This window comes from Scomber scombrus, chromosome 16, assembly GCF_963691925.1.
Source record: "Scomber scombrus chromosome 16, fScoSco1.1, whole genome shotgun sequence".
NCBI lineage: Eukaryota > Metazoa > Chordata > Actinopteri > Scombriformes > Scombridae > Scomber > Scomber scombrus.
In genome coordinates, this window is record NC_084985.1 from 1,320,939 (window position 1) to 1,343,165 (window position 22,227).

General features: G+C 39.2%; 1 pseudogene and 5 gene segments (V, D, J or C); 4 read left to right on the forward strand and 2 right to left on the reverse strand.

Annotated features, from left to right (window-relative positions):
* The first annotated feature begins 1,534 nt into the window (after positions 1 to 1,534).
* Positions 1,535 to 2,030, forward strand: LOC133996765 (immunoglobulin kappa variable 4-1-like). The segment is given in 2 exon segments: positions 1,535 to 1,600; positions 1,687 to 2,030. Coding segments are annotated over 2 exon segments (393 nt in total).
* Positions 2,031 to 7,476: 5,446 nt separating this feature from the next.
* Positions 7,477 to 8,726, reverse strand: LOC133996280 (Ig kappa-b4 chain C region-like; the record flags this gene model as incomplete). The annotated part of the segment is given in 2 exon segments: positions 7,477 to 7,811; positions 8,693 to 8,726. Coding segments are annotated over 2 exon segments (369 nt in total), but the record flags the coding sequence as incomplete, so codon positions are not given.
* A 514-nt stretch (positions 8,727 to 9,240) lies between these two features.
* LOC133996766 (Ig kappa chain V region 3381-like) lies at positions 9,241 to 9,768 on the forward strand. The segment is given in 2 exon segments: positions 9,241 to 9,329; positions 9,437 to 9,768. Coding segments are annotated over 2 exon segments (384 nt in total).
* Positions 9,769 to 10,355: 587 nt separating this feature from the next.
* LOC133996767 (immunoglobulin kappa variable 2-29-like) lies at positions 10,356 to 10,946 on the forward strand (annotated as a pseudogene).
* Positions 10,947 to 19,420: 8,474 nt separating this feature from the next.
* Positions 19,421 to 20,666, reverse strand: LOC133996303 (Ig kappa-b4 chain C region-like; the record flags this gene model as incomplete). The annotated part of the segment is given in 2 exon segments: positions 19,421 to 19,749; positions 20,633 to 20,666. Coding segments are annotated over 2 exon segments (363 nt in total), but the record flags the coding sequence as incomplete, so codon positions are not given.
* Positions 20,667 to 21,181: 515 nt separating this feature from the next.
* Positions 21,182 to 21,762, forward strand: LOC133996264 (Ig kappa chain V region 3381-like). The segment is given in 2 exon segments: positions 21,182 to 21,270; positions 21,378 to 21,762. Coding segments are annotated over 2 exon segments (375 nt in total).
* The last annotated feature ends 465 nt before the right edge of the window (positions 21,763 to 22,227 follow it).

A 22,227-nucleotide genomic window follows, 5' to 3' on the forward strand; every position in this document is an offset into this window, starting at 1 on the left:
AAACCTCCCTCAGTCAGACTGAACAGAAACTGAACTGACTGCTGCAGCTGGAAGCTACTGCAGAGACTGATACAGTTCACTGAACACACACACACACACACACACACACACACACACACACACACACACACACACACACACACACACACACACACACACACACACACACACACACACACACACACACACACACACACACACACACACACACTGAACTTTCAGATTACACCTTTAAACTATTAAATCTGTAGTAATAAATATGAATTGATAGTTGATAATAATCACAATATCTTTGTTCTCACAGTGGAACAAACACAACTTTGTACTGATGACCTGAAACAAACTGAAGGAAACTGTTTAGTAACATTGAAGTCAATGAAAAAAAGGTAAAACATGTATTTGTTCCTTTATTAAAGAACATTGTGATATGAAGTGATGCAAGATCAGGTTCCTTAAAGCTTGAAATACACTTCAGAGCAGTAACAACGCTGCTGAAGAGAAAGTTTAGTTTGGCAGTAGTGGATCTGTTGATGAGGATAATATCATTGTTGCAGCATTAATATCAAAAATCAAAAACCAAACACACTTTTAATATCTACATGGAACAAATATCAAGCAAAGTGAAAAATAGATTGTTGTGGAGAATCAAGTGTATTTACAATTCTGTCTACACTTGATTATGGTGATATTGTTTATATGCAGCTTCTCCCTCCACCTTAAAGCCTCTTGACTCCGTGTATCACAGAGCACTGTGCTTCATCACAGCTGATCAATTCCTCACTCACCATCACTTCTGATATGAAAAGTGGGATGGTCCTCCATAGCTAACAGAAGGGAGCAGCATTGGATGAGCTTTATTTTCCAAGCTCTACTGCAAAATAAAGCCTGGTTTCCTCTGCTCTTTATTTCCATTTAATTACAGTATTCACAATATCAGGTCACATGACATTTTAATATCAGCAGTATCTCTAATTCTGCCTGAACTTGGAAAAAAATGGGATCAAATCAGTGGCGGCTGCTGTTGTTTTAAACAGGAGAAGCTCACTTTGCGTCTTCATCATAAAACTTGTCATATTGAAGCGAGGCAGTTACAAATAAAAGTAGTGTTTAATTGAGGCCGTTGTATACTTCATCTATGCAACAGAACCACAACAACACACACCTGAAAAAGATTTTCAAAACTAGCCACTAGCCTGAAGAAGAGTTGAAAAGTCGCCAGATTTAGCGAGAAAGTCAAGCCACATTGGCAAAACTACACTCAGACAGCTTTGGGAAGGCTGACTCTTCTATCAAGGCCTTTTAGCCCTCCAAACATTTCCTCCAATCATCATACAGCAGCAGAGCGTCAGACCCGCCAACTGAAAAAATAACACTTGAAAATGTGATGATTCTGTTAATCAGTCAGAGCATTTCCATAGAGAGCCACTTTGCATCAGCAGCACCATGCTCCAGTGCTCTGGGAGAGTTTATAGTCCTGAGAGTTGAACACTGGATGACTGACAGCTGTCCTTCATGACAACAGAAGCCACAGAAATCCTCCTCATCAAAAACATGACTTTGATCTCCGTCCTCATCTGGACTCTCCTCTGCTTCATTCAGGGTGAGGAAAATCATTTTTCTGTCATTTGGAGTGTAGCTGAGTTTCACCTCACCATCTCATGTCCAGTGTTTCTTCTCTCTCTTCAGGGTCTGTTGGACAAAATGTTGTTGTGACACAGCCAGCAGCCAAATCAATGCAGCTCGGTCAAACTGCCTCTATTGACTGTAAAGTTAATAGACAAGTTCATCATCACACTGGTTCACAATACTATCTGGCCTGGTACCAACAGAAAACTGGAGAAGCTCCTAAACTTCTGATCTACAGAACATCAGACAGATTTTCAGGAATCTCCTCCAAATTCACTGGAAGTGGAGCAGGGAATGGAGTTGACTTCACTCTGACCATCAGTGGAGTTCAGGCTGAAGATGCAGCAGTTTATTACTGTCAGAGTTTTCATTGGATCAACAGTCAGTGGGTGATCACACAGTGAAAAAGCGTTGTACAAAAACCTCCCTCAGTCAGACTGAACCGAAACTGAACTGACTGCTGCAGCTGGAAGCTACTGCAGAGACTGATACAGTTCACTGAACACACACACACACACACACACACACACACACACACACACACACACACACACACACACACACACACACACACACACACACACACACACACACACACACACACACACACACACACACACACACACACACTGTAGTAATAATTATGAATCGATTGTTGATAATAATCACAATATTTTGGTCTCAAAGTGGATTAAACACAACTTTCTTCTGATGACCTGAAAGAAACTGAAGGAAACTGTTTAGTTGCATTGAAGTAAATTTAAAAAGACTGACCTGAGTGAGCCATGAGTTGTATTTATGTGGAACCCGACAAAAAACCCAGAAACAAACAAAACAAAACACAACCAGCTTGCCCATATGGAAAATCCAGCCATATATGTGTCTCAGTCTCTTAGAGATTATTTTGCACAGACGCTGCTGATTGACAACATTTTGAACAATGTTTAATGTATGAAAGGTTTAAATATGACCACAGTATGTATTCATTGTTTTCTGTTCAGGGAGGAAAAACCTCTGAAGCAGCATTTTACATGAAGTAGGCTCCTCACAGTTTAACTTGCTCCTCTCAGCCTTCACAAGTGCATCAATATTAGGAGTCAAATCCTGAGCAGCTGGTAGTTTCAGAAAGTCATTCAAGTGTTTGTTTTATATGAATCACAAGTCAGTTATCTGATGTTGGACGTTCACAGGCAGATCAGAGACCTTGACTGTGAAAGTTGAGTGAAAATAAACCTGTACAGTTGTGTTTTATTGAAAAATTGAAATTATTCCTCTGCAATTTTCATGGTTTGCAAAGTTATCCAGTGGGCTGATTTGGACTCCCTGTTTGACCCTCCTGCTCTTAAGAGTCTGTCTTTATGTTCCTTAGTAACTATTGTCCACCAGATGCCTTCAGACTTTATTTGTGAAGACTGGACCTGTGAGGGAGAAGGCTTATTTTCTTTTGTCAAAAGACTGAATTATGACTTTGGTTGCCTTTTATTAGTTGGTCTGTTCTCTTTCTTCATGCTGTTTTATTCTTATTCTTTAGTCTTTGTGTTGTATGTGTGTCCGACTCTGTTCAGCTTTTCCCTCCACACTTTCCCTTCACACCTGCCCTGCATCATGTTCATCAGCCCTGCTCTGCTCCCAGTGTCTTTCCCAGCCAATCACTCCCAGCCTGCACCTGTGTCTAGTCACCTGTTCCCCATTCCTCCATTATTTCAGTCAGTATTTAAGTCTTTGTTGGATCATTTGTTCTGGTTCTGCTCTATGTATTCAGTCTTGTTCAGCTAGTTTTGTTTCTTACCTGCAATTCCAAGAAAAAAGACCTTTTACTTTAGTCCTGCTTTTGCCTTTGGTCTCTGCAATGGGTCCACCTGCTCAAAGATTCCTTAGTTTCAGAGAAAGATTGACTTTAACACATTCATTCAGCCTGCAGCAGTGGCATCTGCTCTGGGAGGATCTGTCTCCATCAGCTGTAGGACCAGTCAGAGAGTTTATGTTTGGAGTAAATCACTATTTAGCCTGTTATGAACACAAAGATGGTGAAACTCTTAAACTACTCATTAACTATCTTATCATTTGAGCATTACGGATTACAGACCATTTTACAGTCAGTGTAGCAAACAACCTATATAAATATAATTTAACTCTACTAGACTGGCATTGACAAGATGAGAGTAAAGGACAATGGAATACAGTTGGAGATAATGAGAATACAGAAATATATAAAATAAATAAGATCAAGTAAAAAAAGATTAAATAAAAGACAGTAGCAATAAGCTAAACGAACAAACAAGCAGATGACATCAAATAAAAGCTAGTCTGTAGAAATGAGTTTTGAGTAATGATTTAAAAGAAGATACTGAATGTGTCAGCCTCATTTCCTCGGCCAGGTTGTTCCAAAGCTGAGGGGCCCTGATGGCAAAAGCACGGTCCCCTCTAGATTTCAGCCTTGACTTTGGAACAACCTGAAAGGCCCCACCCGAGGATCTAAGGCTGCGGGCCGGCTCATACGGAGTCAACATGTCCGTTATGTAGCTTGGAGCTACACCCAGACGTGCTTTAAAAGTTATCAGTAAAATCTTAAAATCAATTCTAAAATGAACAGGGAGCCAGTGAAGAGAAGCGAGGATTGGGGTGATGTGATGTCGTTTGTTAAAACCAGTAAGAAGCCGAGTTTCTGCGTTCTGAACTAATTGGAGGCGATAGAGACATTTTTGAGGTAACCTGGAAAGGAGATAGTTGCAGTAATCTAAACGGGAAAAAAATTAAAGCATGAATAATTATTTCCAGGTCAGAGTGGGCGAGCATCGGCTTGGGTTTGGAGTATAACATTGAACATGCATTATAAGACACTATCAATCTCAGGTCATTTACAACTTTACAAAGTCAAACCACTGGAATGTAACTTTATGTTGAAAGCTGTTATTGTTTAAAAAATAATTTTCCAATTTTAAACTATGCATGTGAATATTTCCTATATGTTATACTATATTTTATTTAATGATGTGACAGTTTTGCTGGTCTGTTTTATTGTATGTATTACTGTAACAATGTTTTTTGTTTGTCATCATTTTCATGTTGTGATATTTTGAGGTGTTGAAATTCTGCTGTGAAGAAATAAAGTGTAAAACAGTTTCAGTGATTCTTGTGTTTTTTCTGTCAGTTTGCAGCAGCAGGAAGGTGTGCAGTGTGCCTCTGTTGCCTCCAGATGCTGAAACAAGAAGAAGGAAAAATCCACCTTAAAATTGAAAAATACTTTCAAGTGTTCAATAGTGAAGAAAAATATTTAAAGTTTTCAAGAATAATAAACTGTTGTTTCTTTGATGGATTTGATCATTTTCACTGCTGCAAACCTCAAGTTTAATAAATAATCAGCAAAAAAAACACAAAACATTTTGATCATGACTTTAAATACTTACAGCCCAACTGACAGAGCTCACAGAAGTTAAATTGATAATTATTAATCAGATACCACTTTGATAAATCCTGACTAACACATGATTGCATTTGTATTGTAAATGCAGTTAACATTTCCTTCTGTTTGAAATAGTTAGGGAGAGACTGAAAATGGATTTAGCTTAAAAGTGAAAAAAGTGAAACATGAGCACACAGATCTCTGTTATGTAGATAAACTCTGTCTAGACTTCTCAATGCCTCTTTAGCACTAACACTCCCGTCCTTTGATGCTTCTCTTTGGGCATTAGAGAGCAACAATCCCATCTCCCTTTCTGCCTTCGACATGTAAGAAATTATGTACACAACACACGCATAAGCATCATAAACAAATTGAACGTAAACATTTGCATTCCAACATTTTAATAATGTTTTGCTGTACTGATTTACCCAAACTTCATAGACCTGAGATATTGGCTATCAGATAGTATAGAAAAAATGACTCAACACACAACACACACCTTTTAGAGCTGTGGAAAAATCCCAGTTTGGTTCCGCCGATAAACATAGAAGACCAAACACATGAGTTGGAGGAAATTGTTTGCCATCCAAATGTTTCAGGTCATTAAAGCAGTCAATAAGATAACTCAGAGATCCAGGTTCAGTGGGTTTCACAGGTAGGTACAACGGTGTATCATCAGCAAAACAATGAAAAGAAACACCATGCTTCTCAATGATCTGTCCAAGAGGGAGCATGTATAATGAGAATAAGTAAATCTTATTATTAAGAGAGTAGATTTTACTATACTTTTTTATTTTAAATTATTTACTTGTATATGAAATTATATTACTCATTATAATTATGTACATTATGTTCATCTTCTATTGATAAATGTTGAATCTTTTTATACACCACAAATCATACAACTACAATACAATAAAACTATTTATTTTGTCCACAGTAAACATGAATTAATCACTCCATTCAAATTAATTAGCTCAGTTAACTGGCAAAACAGACAGACAGGAATTAACCAATCGCAACAAAGTAGCTAAGTTTCTGCCCAGCAACAGGTTGCTATGGGCAGCTAAGGCCCTACGGTTGCTACGGCGATGTGAGAATCTGCTTGGAAAAAATTCTCAAATACCCCAGAATTTGGCTTCTGACAAGGTCCCGAACAATTGCAAACTGTGAGAAAAACGTAACTCCTGTCCAAAAACCGAAAACACAGTGAGAGACACAGAAACCGGCAGATTCTGACAGTGTTTATTTTATTTAGATATTCTTTAAAATGAGCACGTAAGCTCAGTGCGAAGACAGAATGAGATTATTTTGAAAAATAAAAAGACGATTACATTAGGGTCAATGGGGAGCGAGACAGGTATTGCTGTCGGTCTCGCTCCCCCCGTTTAAATTTTGTGCAGACCCCGCCTGTCAACATCACATTTTATGAATCCCAACACCTAGGTCTACATTTTGACAAAAAATTACTTGTGTCCTTTTTACGGTTTGGCCGTGAGCTCTAGTTAAAAATAAAAATTAAGGTTATTTTTTACTGCTTCTCACACTCAAGCTAACTGACGCTTCCACTCTAACTTTTAAGAAAAAGTGATTTCCACTCCTTGTTTGACTGCTTATAGTTTGAAAAGTTTACAAGTTATGTAAAAACAGTTTGGTGTTTGTGGAGAGAGCAGAAGTTTTCCTCCGTTTTAAAGTTTGAATCACATTTCTACGTGCAGGTATGAGAGAGCTAGGTGACTTCGAAAAAAGGTGAAATTGAATGTGTGTTAAACATTTGAGCCCCCTCTAAAAACAGTATGCTGATGTGTCAATATTTCACAGGTCACAACCAAAGATCACATTCATTTTATGTGATTGTATGCTGATGATATTATGCTTTTAATTTCTAAAGCTACAACAGTTTAACAAGTTCAGATATATTCAGAAGGTTTTACTTTTCTCAGAATGTCAAAACAACAAATTAAATAAAAAAACATGTTAAAGCTGATTTAGAATTTGAATATTTAGAAGAAGCAGATCACCCTCATGTCACTTTAGAAATCTGTAATATGAACTGAAACACGCTCAACTCTGACAGATGTGTTTTATTGTTTAATTTTCAGCATACTGGTATACAGACAAACAGCAGACAGATATGAAGGACACCATGTGTTACCTGACTGCCTGGTATGTCCATTTATATTGAGGAGAGATCAGTTTTTGTACATTTAATGGAAACACTGCTATCATTAAGAGAGATTAATTTGATCATTATAATAATAATAAAGCTGCAAATATCATTGATTTGATGAACACGTCTTTATTTTCTTGATACATTGAATTCAAAAAGCAAGAAATATCATTACTGCAACATTTAAAGAGACAGAGAGAGTTAAAGACAGAGTTGCAGAGATCAGAGTGAGAGCAGTAGCAGAGTAAAACCAGTAGCAGAGTCCCAGTGAGTCAGGTCAGGACTGGGAACACTGGTCTCTCCTCAGTGTCTCTGAGAGTGGAGTCTGGGAGCCCTGGGTGGCCTCACAGGTCACAGAGCCCACCTTCCTCCACTGGTCTGCAGTGAGCCTCAGGGTGCTGCTCCAGCTGTAGTGGCCGTCCTGCTGCAGCACCCCGGGGCTCCTGCTCTGCTCCCAGCTGCTGCTGCTGCTGCTGCTGCCGTCCACCTTCCAGGCCAGACTCCAGTCTGAGGGGAAGCCCTTGTTGGCCAGACACGTGAGCGTGGCCTTCCCCTGCTGCAGCTCCTGGCTGGAGGGGGGCAGCACCGTCAGGGTGGGGGCGACTCGACCCACTGGAGGAGGAGACAGAGAGACAACATGAAGAAAGTTCATACAAAGACAAAATAAACTCCACCCTGTTGGTTGCAGCAGAGGAGGCTGCTGGTTCTGTTGCTCTTTCTCAGATTGGATGAAACTGGTCTTCGGTGTTTCACTTCCCTCTCTGAGTTCAGTAACCATGGCAACAGACAGGCATCACTGATGAACCATGGCAACAGACAGGTTTCAGTACTAAAGATAAAAAGTTTCAAACTGAAAACTCCTACTTTAGTTTCAGGAACACACTTAAACATCAGTGTTAAACCATTTAATGTTATGTATTACAGAAAGAATTAAACACTTTTACTTGAGCATGTGTGAGTTTTAAATGAGTTTTTTCTCCTCATTTACACATTTATCAATACTGAACCATCAACACAGACAGACTGCACTACTGACACATATTTTAAGTGCTGGAAAATGAATTCTTCTAAATAAGCATGTGTTTAAATGACCTCAAGAGATATTATGGTATTCATTGTCTATAGTGAGAATAATAATTATCATTAAATTCATGAATCTGAAAGGAAGACTGAGTAAAACACATGAAATGTTTCCAGATAATAAGGACACAAGTATGAGTCAAGTTATTGTCTTCAATAAGCAGCTGTACGTTTAAACAACAATATAAATAATAAGAATGTAGAAACTGTCTAAATTATAATTTCTGTGTAACTAAAGAGTTTTTTCATCTGATGTATTTTTATCTGTATCACAGTGAAGCCTGTAGTGATCACTGCAGAAATATTACATTTATAAAACTACAATCCAAAATATTGAAGTAAAGCCTGAATTTATTGACTGAAAACATAATAAATGATGAATCTGAAATTATTTAGAAGTTAAATGTACTTACAGTTAACTTCCAGTCTGGTTCCTCCACCGAACGTGTACCACAGTGATACAAACTCATTGAGCCGTCGTACAAAAACCTCTCACTGTAGAGAGACACGGCTCTCTGACTTTGACACAAACAAACTCTATAAAACCAGTTCCTGCTTTAAATAAAACTATAAATTTTATATGATATCCAATTAAAAAGTGCCACAATTTAAGCAGTTAATCACATGTTTACATATATATTGTTAAATTTGTCTAAAAGTAAAATTGATCCTTTAAATATTAAATTAAATCAGACAGAAGATGTACTGAATGAAAATTTGTCTGCAGTCGTCAAAGCAAATCTACATAAAATAATCACTGACACATTATGAATCAATACTCTGATAAGTTGATTGATCCATTGATTAAACAGCATCATCTGAGTAATCCAAGTCCCTGTTGGAGTCAGTCAGAGCATTTCCATAGAGAGCCACTTTGCATCAGCAGCACCATGCTCCAGTGCTCTGGGAGAGTTTATAGTCCTGAGAGTTGAACACTGGATGACTGACAGCTGTCCTTCATGACAACAGAAGCCACAGAAATCCTCCTCATCAAAAACATGACTTTGATCTCCGTCCTCATCTGGACTCTCCTCTGCTGCTGCTTCACAGGTAAAGTCCAGAGAATCAAACTCCTCTCCTCTATGAACATCCGTCCCTCTGAAATGAAGCCCACAAAACCATGATGCTGCTTTATGTTTTTGTCTCTGTATCCTCAGAGTCCAGAGGCCAAGTCACAGTGACTCAGCCTGCAGCAGTGAGATCTGAACTGGGAGGATCTGCAACCATCAACTGTAGCCCTAGTCCTGTACTTTATACTTGGGCTGGCAAGTACCTTTTAGCCTGGTACCAACAGAGAGATGGAGAAACTCCTAAACTTCTCATTTACGAGGCTACCAGTCGAGCATCAGGGATTCCAGGCCGTTTTTCAGGCAGTAGATCAAACTCTGACTTCACTCTGACCATCAGTGGAGTTCAGGCTGAAGATGCAGCAGTTTATTACTGTCAGAGTGCACATAACATCAACAATCAGTGGGTGTTCACACAGTGAAAAAGCGTCGTACAAAAACCTCCCTCAGTCAGACTGAACAGAAACTGAACTGACTGCTGCAGCTGGAAGCTACTGCAGAGACTGATACAGTTCACTGAACACACACACAAACTAATGAGGCAATGACTTATCAATGACTCTTTAGCACTAAAACTCCCGTCCTTTGATGCTTCTCTTTGGGCATTAGCGAGCAACAATCCCATCTCCATTTCTGCCTTCAACATTTAAGAAATTATGTAAACTACACACGCATAAGCATCATGAACAAATTGAACGTACACATTTGCCTTCCAACATTTTAATAATGTCTTGCTGTACTGATTTACCCAAACTTAATTGACCTGAGATATTAGCTGCCAGATAATATAGAAAAATGACTCTTTAAGTTAATCTACATGAGGATGATGTAAATGTTGAGTTGTCCCAGCAGTGAGGAGGAAATAGCATGATATGTTGAGGACAGCTACAGTTGACTGACTCTGTGTGTTTGCATATCTGTCCTGCCTCTCTGCTCCCAGCCGTTAAGAGGCCAGTGTTGATCAGTGGCTGTCCAGACCTTTCAGAGCCACTGACACGCCGCCAGCACAATGATGATGTCACTGACTCTACTGCTGGGCACCCTGGGGCTCCTTGTTCAGGGTGAGACTCTCTGCTGAAAACTTGGCTTCAGGATGCAACCAGGTTCACCACAATGATGTTCTGCTGTGATGGAGAAACACTGAAACAAGCAGCATTTACCTTCTTCCATCTATTCTCCATGTTAAAGAAATGATACTCTTCTGTTTTCATGTTGATCATCTTTCTCCAAGCTGGATTTGTCTCAATAAGCCTTCTCCTCTTTTTCATGTTTTCCAGGTTCATCAGGACAAATCATCCTGACTCAGTCTCCTGGATCTCACTCTGTTGCTCCAGGACAGACTGTCAACATCAGATGTAAAGCCAGTTCAGATGTTAGAGGTAGTTCAGGTACTAGCTGGCTCCACTGGTACCTTCAGAAATCTGGAGAAGTTCCGAAACTCCTGATTCATAGAGCTACATACCGTCAGTCTGGAGTTTCAGATAGTTTTACTGGAAGTGGATCAAACACTGACTTCACTCTGACCATCAGTGGAGTTCAGGCTAAAGATTCAGGAGTTTACTAGTGTCAGCAGGGTTACACCACACCGTTCACACAGTGATACAACGTCGTACAAAAACCTTATCTTATTACACTTCTCCTGCTCTCTGTCAGGTTTTACAACCAGGCCCACCACACCTCAGCTTTCTGTACATTAGGGATGGGAAGATTAACCGATTCGTATCGATACACATACGCATACCTTACGTTACCGAGCAGATGCTGAGCAGGATGGTGGAGGCAGAACAAACACACACACACCAGCCAACTATAAATCTAAAGTTTAGAAACACTACTGGTTTTACAAGAGAGACGGACAATTTAACTAATCAAATGCAATTTGCAAAATGTGCCGCACTGCTGTAAAGTGAACAGGCAGCCCTACTAACTTTATTACATACCTGAGACAGCGAACATGGTGTGAACGAGGAGGCGTCTGCCAGTGCTCCCCCTGCCGCCTCGTATTCAGATTAATCTCAAGTGAATAGCTCCAAGAGTGGTGAGCAAAGTCTTGAAACTAACAGTTCCACTCGTTCAAAGACGATAACAGACGCTGGTCAGTAATAATAACAGTGAGACTCGTGTCTGTTTACAGCAGCATGGAAGCAGTTATGAAAGACCCATTTGAAGAAGTTTAATTTAGTTTTTATTGTTCTTAATATAGAAATTGCATTTTGTGTAACCTATACCTGCTGCTGAAAGAGCACATCTGCTGCCTGGCAGTAGTTTTTCATATTGCACTATAACTCATTGTTGTTAATCTTGAGCATCCTTAATTGTGAGGCAGGTGTTATAAAAGTGTACCGTACTTTCAATTTGAAAAAGAATGAAAACACTTGTACAGTTCTTAGAAACAAGACCCGTTTGTAAAAGGTAATGCAAATGAGGACGTCCAATGTTTTATTGATACTTATGCGTGTGTTGTGTACATGATAATTTTCAGCATACTGGTATATAGACAACCAGCAGACAGATGTGAAGGACACCATGTGTTACCCGACTGCCTGGTAGGTCCATTTATATTGAGGAGAGATCAGTTTATGTACATTTAATGGAAACACTGCTATCATTAAGAGAGTTTAATATGATCATTATAATAATAATAAAACTGCAAATATCATTGATTTGATGAACACGTCTTTATTTTCTTGAAACATTAAAATCAAAAAGCAAGAAACATCATTACTGCAACATTTAAGAGACAGAGGGAGAAAAAAACAGAGTTGCAGACATCAGAGTGAGAGCAGTAGCAGAGTAAAACCAGTAGCAGAGTCCCAGTGAGTCAGGTCAGGACTGGGAACACTGGTCTCTCCTCAGTGTCTCTGAGAGTGGCGCCTGGGAGCCCTGGGTGGCCTCACAGGTCACAGAGCCCACCTTCCTCCACTGGTCTGCAGTGAGCCTCAGGGTGCTGCTCCAGCTGTAGTGGCCGTCCTGCTGCAGCACCCCGGGGCTCCTGCTCTGCTCCCAGCTGCTGCTGCTGCTGCTGCTGCTGCTGCCGTCCACCTTCCAGGCCAGACTCCAGTCTGAGGGGAAGCCCTTGTTGGCCAGACACGTGAGCGTGGCCTTCCCATGCTTCAGCTCCTGGCTGGAGGGGGGCAGCACCGTCAGGGTGGGGGCGACTCGACCCACTGGAGGAGGAGACAGAGAGACAACATGAAGAAAGTTCATACAAAGAGAAAATAAACTCCACCCTGTTGGTTACAGCAGAGGAGGCTGCTGGTTCTGTTGCTCTTTCTCAGATTGGACTGCTCTTCGGTGTTTCACTTCCCTCTCTGAGCTCAGTAACCATGGCAACAGACAGGCATCACTGATGAACCATGACAACAGACAGGTTTCAGTACTAAAGATAAAAAGTTTCAAACTGAAAACTCCTACTTTAGTTTCAGTAACACACTTAAACATCAGTGTTAAACCATTTAAGGTTATGTATTACAGAAAGAATTAAACACTTTTACTTGAGCATGTGTGAGTTTTAAATGAGTTTTTTTCTCCTCATTTACACATTTATCAATACTGAACCATCAACACAGACAGACTGCACTACTGACACATATTTTAAGTGCTGGAAAATGAATCCGTCTAAATAAGCATGTGTTTAAATGACCTCAAGAGATATTATGGTATTCATTGTCTATAGTGAGAATAATAATTATCATTAAATTCATGAATCTGAGAGGAAGACTGAGTAAAACACATGAAATGTTTCCAGATAATAAGGACACAATGATGAGTCAAGTTATTATTATCTTCAATAAGCAGCTGTACTTTTAAAGAACAATATAAATAATAAGAATGTAGAAACTGTCTAAATTATAATTCCTGTGTAACTAAAGAGTTTTTTCATCTGATGTATTTTTATCTGTATCACAGTGAAGCCTGTAGTGATCACTGCAGAAATATTACATTTATAAAACTACAATCCAAAATATTGAAGTAAAGCCTGAATTTATTGACTGAAAAAATAATAAATGATGAATCTGAGATTATTTATAAGTTAAATGTACTTACAGTTAACTTCCAGTCTGGTTCCTCCACCGAACGTGTACCACAGTGATACAAACTCATTGAGCCGTCGTACAAAAACCTCTCACTGTAGAGAGACACGGCTCTCTGACTTTGTCACAAACAAACTCTATAAAAACAGTTCCTACTTAAAAAAATAACTATTTATTTTATATGATATCCAATTAAAAAGTGCCACAATGTTTAACAGTTTATCACATTTTTATATATATATTGTTAAATTTGTTTGAAAGTAAAATTTAATATTAAATTAACAGACAGAAGATGTACTGAAAGAAAATGTGTCTGCAGTCATCAAAGCAAATGTACATAAAATGATCACTGATACATTATGAATCAATACTCTGATAAGTTGATTGATCCATTGATTAAACAGCATCATCAGAGTAATCCAAGTCCCTGTTGGAGTCAGTCAGAGCATTTCCATAGAGAGCCACTTTGCATCAGCAGCACCATGCTCCAGTGCTCTGGGAGAGTTTATAGTCCTGAGAGTTGAACACTGGATGACTGACAGCTGTCCTTCATGACAACAGAAGCCACAGAAATCCTCCTCATCAAAAACATGACTTTGATCGTCCTCATCGGGACGATCTGCAACCATCAGCTGTAAGACCAGTCAGGATGTTTATAATATTGCGAACGTCTACCACTTCTTAGCCTGGTACCAACAGAGAGATGGAGAAACTCCTAAACTTCTCATTTACCGTGCTGACGAGTTAGAATCAGGGATTCCAGATCGTTTTTCAGGCAGTGGAAGAAAGTCTGACTTCACTCTGACCATCAGTGGAGTTCAGGCTGAAGATGCAGCAGTTTATTACTGTCAGAGTCGTCATGATATCAACAGTCAGTTTGTGTTCACACAGTGAAAAAGCGTCGTACAAAAACCTCCCTCAGTCAGACTGAACAGAAACTTAACTGACTGCTGCAGCTGGAAGCTACTGCAGAGACTGATACAGTTCACTGAACACACACACACACACACACACACACACACACACACACACACACACACACACACACACACACACACACACACACACACACACACACACACACACACACACACACACACACACACACACACACACACACACACATACACACACACACACACACACACTGTAGTAATAATTATGAATCGATTGTTGATAATAATCACAATATTTTTGGTCTCACAGTGGATCAAACACAACTTTGTTCTGATGACCTGAAAGAAACTGAAGGAAACTATTTAGTTGCATTGAAGTAAATTTAAAAAGACTGACCTGAGTGAGCCATGAGTTGTATTTATGTGAAGCCCGACAAAAAACCCAGAAACAAACAAAAATGAACAAACAAAACATAACCAGATTGCCCATAGTGAAAATCCAGCAATATGTGTCTCTTACAGATTATTTTGCACAATGTTTAATGTATGAAAGGTTTAAATATGACCACAGTAAGTATTCATTGTTTTCTGTTCAGGGTGGAAAAACCTCTGAAGCACCATTTTACATGAAGTAGGCTCCTCACAGTTTAACTTGCTCCTCTCAGCCTTCACAAGTGCATCAATATTAGGAGTCAAATCCTGAGCAGCTGCCAGTTTCAGAAAGTCATTCAAGTGTTTTATATGAATCACAAGTCAGTTATCTGATGTTGGACGTTCACAGGCAGATCAGAAACCTTGACTGTTAAAGTTGAGCGAAAATAAACCTGTACAGTGTTTTATTGAAAAATTGGAATTATTCCTCTGCAATTTTCATGGATGGCAAAGTTATCCAGTGGGCTGATTTGGACTCCCTGTTTGACCCTCCTGCTCTTAAGAGGCTGTCTTTATGTTCCTTAGTAACTATTGTCTATCAGATGCCTTCAGACTTTATTTGTGAAGACTGGACCTGTGAGGGAGAAGGCTTATTTTCTTTTTCGAAAGACTGAATTATTACTTTGGTTGCCTTTTATTAGTTGGTCTGTTCTCTTTCTTCATGCTGTTTTATTCTTATTCTTTAGTCTTTGAGTTGTATGTGTGTCTGACTCTGTTCAGCTTTTCCCTCCACACTTTCCCTCCACACTTTCCCTGCACACCTGCCCTGCATCATGTTGGTCAGCCCTGCTCTGCTCCCAGTGTCTTTCCCAGCCAATCACTCCCATCCTGCACCTGTGTCTAGTCACCTGTTCCCCATTCCCCCATTATTTCAGTCAGTATTTAAGTCTTTGTTGGATCATTTGTTCTGGTTCTGCTCTGTGTATTCAGACTTGTTCAGCTAGTTTTGTTTCAGTTGCAGTGGTTCTTGTGTTTTTTCTGTCAGTTTGCAGCAGCAGGAAGGTGTGCAGTGTTCCTCTGTTGCCCCCCAGATGCTGAAACAAGAAGAAGGAAAAATCCACCTTATAATTGAAAAATACTTTCAAGTGTTCAACGGTGAAGAAAAGTATTTAAAGTTTTCAGGAGAAATAAACTGTTGTTTCTTTGATGAATTTGATCATTTTCACTGCTGCAAACCTCAAGTTTAATAAATAATCAGCAAAAAACACAAAACATCATTCTGTCTAGACTTCTCAATGCCTCTTTAGCACTAACACTCCCATCCTTTGATGCTTCTCTTTGGGCATTAGCGAGCAACAATCCCATCTCCCTTTCTGCCTTCGACATGTAAGAGATTATGTACACAACACACGCATAAGCATCATAAACAAATTGAACGTACACATTTGCTTTCCAACATTTTAATAGTGTTTTGCTGTACTGCCTCCACTCCGACGACATTGCCACAGCAACTGGTCAGATTGGTCAATATTGTGGCCCAGTCTGAACAGAGCCAAATCCGATTTGGACACTTGCTAAAAACAGTGTGGACAGTCAGGCCTAAAAATCAGATTTGAATCAGATTTGCCTGCAGTCTGAACGCAGCCTAGGAGTATCAGACAAGTCAGATCAATTCAGGATGTATTTCATTGATATTTAAATATTTCTTTGTTCCAGCATATTGACTCTGGTCACTGCTCTCTATAGTCACAGTTTCAAAGATTTGCTGTGAATATCATTCATTCAGCATTAATGAAGAAGTATATTGTTGTCAGTGTTTCAGTCTATTCAGCTGCTCCTCCTCCACCCTCTCAAAGCTAAACTGGGTAAACTGGTTCTGTCATTTCCTGGGGACGCCCCCATATCAACCATTTGTGAGGAGATGGAGAAGAGTTCAATCATTTTATTCCACTGTGAATGTTGCCTGAACCACCCTGTATGTTCTGAAATCCCCTTTTACAGCTTCATCTTCCAAATACATTCATTTGACTTTAAAAGCAGATATTTGACCTGGATATAGCTTTAATAATAATAACAATAATAATGATCTTTATTTATAGAGCACTTTTCAAAACAGTGTTAAAAAGTGCTTTGTAAGGCAGCAGAAATCTTGAATGTACAGGTTAAAACTGCCATGAAACAGACATAAAAACATAAAAACATGAGATTAAAAAAAAGAAGATAATACTCGAATAAAATCAGGAAAGTCTCTCCAATAAAAGTATGTTTTAAGAAGAGCTTTAAAAGACATTACAGACTCAGCTGACCTGATCTCATCGGGGCCCTGACTGCAAACGCCCTCTCCCCTTTAGTGTTCAGCCGGGCCTCTGGAACAGACAGTACACATCTGCCTGAAGATCTTAAGGTACAGACTGGTGCATAGGGTATTAAAAGGTCAGAGATGTATTAGGGGGCAAGACCATGAAGAGCTTTAAAAGTAATTAATAAAATCTTAAAATATATCCTAAAACATACTGGGAGCCAGTGTAAAGATGCTAAAACAAGCGTAATATGATCCTGCCTCTTAGTTGTGGTTAAAAGCCTGGCAGCTGAATTCTGTACAGTCTGGAGTCGATTGGCTCAGGCAGGTAAAAAGACTGTTGCAATAATCTAGACATGATGAGATAAAAGCTTGTAAAATAGTCTGAGTGTAATTAAAAGTGAAATTTTATCAGGAATGTTTCTTAAATGGTAGAAACACGATTAAACAAGCTTTGTGGTGTGCTGCTCAAAGTTTAAATTGGTATCCATCCACACACCAAGATTTTCTGCAACAGTCTTGATGTTTTTTGAAAGGTCACCAGCAGATGGCAGGATTTGTTCTCTCACATGCTGGGACCCGATGACAATGATCTCTGTCTTATCTGAGTTCAGTTGTAGGAAATTGTTTGCCACCCAAATGTTTCAGGTCATTAAGGCAGTCAATAAGAGAACTCAGAGTTCCAGGCTCAGTGGGTTTCACAGGTAGGTACAACTGTGTATCATCAGCATAACAATGAAAAGAAACACCATGCTTCTCAATGATCTGTCCAAGAGGGAGCATGTATAATGAGAATAAGTAAATCATATCATTAAGATAGTAGATTTTATTATACTTTTTTATTGTAAATGACTTAGTTGTCTGAAATTATATTACTGATTATAATTATGTACATTTTGTTAATCTTCTATTGATTAATGTTGAATCTTTTTATACACAACAAATCATACAACTACAATACAATACAATAAAACAATTTATTTTGTCCACAGTAAACATTAATTAATCTCTCCATTCAAATGAATTAGCTCAGTTAACTGGCAAAACAGACAGACAGGAATTAGCCAATCGCAACAAAGTAGCTCAGTTTCTGCCCAGCGACAGGTTGCTAAGGGCAGCTAAGGCCCTACGGTTGCTACGGCGATGTGAGAGTCTGCTTGGAAAAAATTCTCAAAATTCCACAGAATTTGGCTACTGACAAGGTCCCGAACAATTGCAAACTGTGAGAAAACCGTAACTCCTGTCCAAAAACCGAAAACACAGTGAGAGACACAGAAGCCGGCAGATTTTGTCAGTGTTTATTTTATTTAGATATTCTTCAAAATGAGCGAGTAAGCTCAGTGCGAAGACAGAGTGAGATTATTTTGAGAAAAAAAGACGATTACATAGGGTCAATGGGGAGCGAGACAGGTATTGCTGCCGGTTTCGGCCCCCCCGTTTAAATTTTGTGCAGAACTCGCCTGTCAACATCACATTTTATGAATCCCAACACCTATGTCTACATTTTGACAAAAAATTATTTGTCTCCTTTTTATGGTTTGGCCGTGAGCTCGAGTTAAATATAAAAATGAAGGTTATTTTTTACTGGTTCTCGCACTCAAGCTAACTGACGCTTCCACTCTAACTTTGAAGAAAAAGTGATTTCCACTCCTTGTTTGACTGCTTATAGTTTGAAAAGTTTACATGTTATGTAAAAACAGCGTGGTGTTTTGGAGAGAGCAAAAGTTATCACATTTCTACGTGCCGGTATGAGAGAGCTAGGTGACTTTGAAAAAAGGTGAAATTTAATGTGTTAAACATTTGAGCCCCCTCTAAAAACAGTATGCTGATGTGTCAATATTTCACAGGTCACAACCAAAGATCACATTCATTTTATGTGATTGTATGTTGATGATATTATGCTATTTATTTCTAAAGCTACAACAGTTTAACAAGTTCAGATATATTCAGAAGGTTTTACTTTTCTCAGAATGTCAAAACAACAAATTAAATAAAAAAACATGTTAAAGCTGATTTAGAATTTGAATATTTAGAAGAAGCAGATCACCCTCATGTCACTTTAGAAATCTGTAATATGAACTGAAACACGCTCAACTCTGACAGATGTGTTTTATTGTTTAATTTTCAGCATACTGGTATATAGACAAACAGCAGACAGATGGGAAGGACACCATGTGTTACCCGACTGCCTGGTATGTCCATTCATATTGAGGAGAGATCAGTTTTTGTACATTTAATGGAAACACTGCCATCATTAAGAGAGATTAATATGATAATTATAATAATAATAAAGGTGCAAATATCATTGATTTGATGAACACGTCTTTATTTTCTTGAAACATTGAAATCAAAAAGCAAGAAACATCATTACTGCAACATTTAAAGAGACAGAGAGAGTTAAAGACAGAGTTTCAGAGATCAGAGTGAGAGCAGTAGCAGAGTAAAACCAGTAGCAGAGTCCCAGTGAGTCAGGTCAAGACTGGGAACACTGGTCTCTCCTCAGTGTCTCTGAGAGTGGAGTCTGGGAGCCCTGGGTGGCCTCACAGGTCACAGAGCCCACCTTCCTCCACTGGTCTGCAGTGAGCCTCAGGGTGCTGCTCCAGCTGTAGTGGCCGTCCTGCTGCAGCACCCCGGGGCTCCTGCTCTGCTCCCAGCTGCTGCTGCTGCTGCCGTCCACCTTCCAGGCCAGACTCCAGTCTGAGGGGAAGCCCTTGTTGGCCAGACACGTGAGCGTGGCCTTCCCCTGCTGCAGCTCCTGGCTGGAGGGGGGCAGCACCGTCAGGGTGGGGGCAACTCGACCCACTGGAGGAGGAGACAGAGAGACAACATGAAGAAAGTTCATACAAAGAGAAAATAAACTCCACCCTGTTGGTTGCAGCAGAGGAGGCTGCTGGTTCTGTTGCTCTTTCTCAGATTGGATCAAACTGGTCTTCGGTGTTTCACTTCCCTCTCTGAGCTCAGTAACCATGGCAACAGACAGGCATCACTGATGAACCATGGCAACAGACAGGTTTCAGTACTAAAGATAAAAAGTTTCAAACTGAAAACTCCTACTTTAGTTTCAGTAACACACTTAAACATCAGTGTTAAACCATTTAATGTTATGTATTACAGAAAGAATTAAACACTTTTACTTGAGCATGTGTGAGTTTTAAATGAGTTTTTTCTCCTCATTTACACATTTATCAATACTGAACCATCAACACAGACAGACTGCACTACTGACACATATTTTAAGTGCTGGATGAAATGAATCTTTCTAAATAAGCATGTGTTTAAATGACCTCAAGAGATATTATGGTATTCATTGTCTATAGTGAGAATAATAATTATCATTAAATTCATGAATCTGAGAGGAAGACTGAGTAAAACACATGAAATGTTTCCAGATAATAAGGACACAATGATGAGTCAAGTTATTGTCTTCAATAAGCAGCTGTACTTTAAAAGAACAATATAAATAATAAGAATGTAGAAACTGTCTAAATTATAATTTCTGTGTAACTAAAGAGTTTTTTCATATGATGTATTTTTATCTGTATCACAGTGAAGCCTGTAGTGATCACTGCAGAAATATTACATTTATAAAACTACAATCCAAAATATTGAAGTAAAGCCTGAATTTATTGACTGAAAACATAATAAATGATGAATATGAGATTATTTACAAGTTAAATGTACTTACAGTTAACTTCCAGTCTGGTTCCTCCACCGAACGTGTACCACAGTGATACAAACTCATTGAGCCGTCGTACAAAAACCTCTCACTGTAGAGAGACACGGCTCTCTGACTTTGACACAAACAAACTCTACAAAAACAGTTCCTACTTTAAAAAATAACTATTTATTTTATATGATATCCAATTAAAAAGTGCCACAATTTAAGCAGTTAATCACATGTTTACATATATATTGTTAAATTTGTCTAAAAGTAAAATTGATCCTTTAAATATTAAATGAAATCAGAGAGAAGATGTACTGACAGAAAATTTGTCTGCTGTCATCAAACCAAATCTACATAAAATGATCACTGACACATTATGAATCAATACTCTGATAAGTTGATTGATCCATTGATTAAACAGCATCATCAGAGTAATCCAAGTCCCTGTTGGAGTCAGTCAGAGCATTTCCATAGAGAGCCACTTTGCATCAGCAGCACCATGCTCCAGTGCTCTGGGAGAGTTTATAGTCCTGAGAGTTGAACACTGGATGACTGACAGCTGTCCTTCATGACAACAGAAGCCACAGAAATCCTCCTCATCAAAAACATGACTTTGATCTCCGTCCTCATCTGGACTCTCCTCTGCTGCTGCTTCACAGGTAAAGTCCAGAGAATCAAACTCCTCTCCTCTATGAACATCCGTCCCTCTGAAATGAAGTCCACAAAACCATGATGCTGCTTTATGTTTTTGTCTCTGTATCCTCAGAGTCCAGAGGCCAGATCACAGTGACTCAGCCTGCAGCAGTGAGATCTGAACTGGGAGGATCTACAACCATCAACTGTAGGACCAGTCAGAGTGTAGTTAATGGGTGGTTTTTAGCCTGGTACCAACAGAGAGATGGAGAAGCTCCTAAATTATTAATTAAGGCAGCTGACGAGCGACTATCAAGGATTCCAGGTCGTTTTTCAGGCAGCGGAAGAAACTCTGACTTCACTCTGACCATCAGTGGAGTTCAGGCTGAAGATGCAGCAGTTTATTACTGTCAGAGTTATCACAATCCTAACAGTCAGCGTGTGTTCACACAGTGAAAAAGCGTCGTACAAAAACCTCCCTCAGTCAGACTGAACCGAAACTGAACTGACTGCTGCAGCTGGAAGCTACTGCAGAGACTGATACAGTTCACTGAACACACACACACACACACACACACACACACACACACACACACACACACACACACACACACACACACACACACACACACACACACACACACACACACACACACACACACACACACACACACACTGAACTTTCAGATTACACCTTTAAACTATTAAATCTGTAGTAATAAATATGAATCGATAGTTGATAATAATCACAATATCTTTGTTCTCACAGTGGAACAAACACAACTTTGTACTGATGACCTGAAACAAACTGAAGGAAACTGTTTAGTAACATTGAATTCAATGAAAAAAAAGGTAAAACATGTATTTGTTCCTTTATTAAAGAACATTGTGATATGAAGTGATGCAATATCAGGTTCCTTAAAGCTTGAAATACACTTCAGAGCAGTAACAACGCTGCTGAAGAGAAAGTTTAGTTTGGCAGT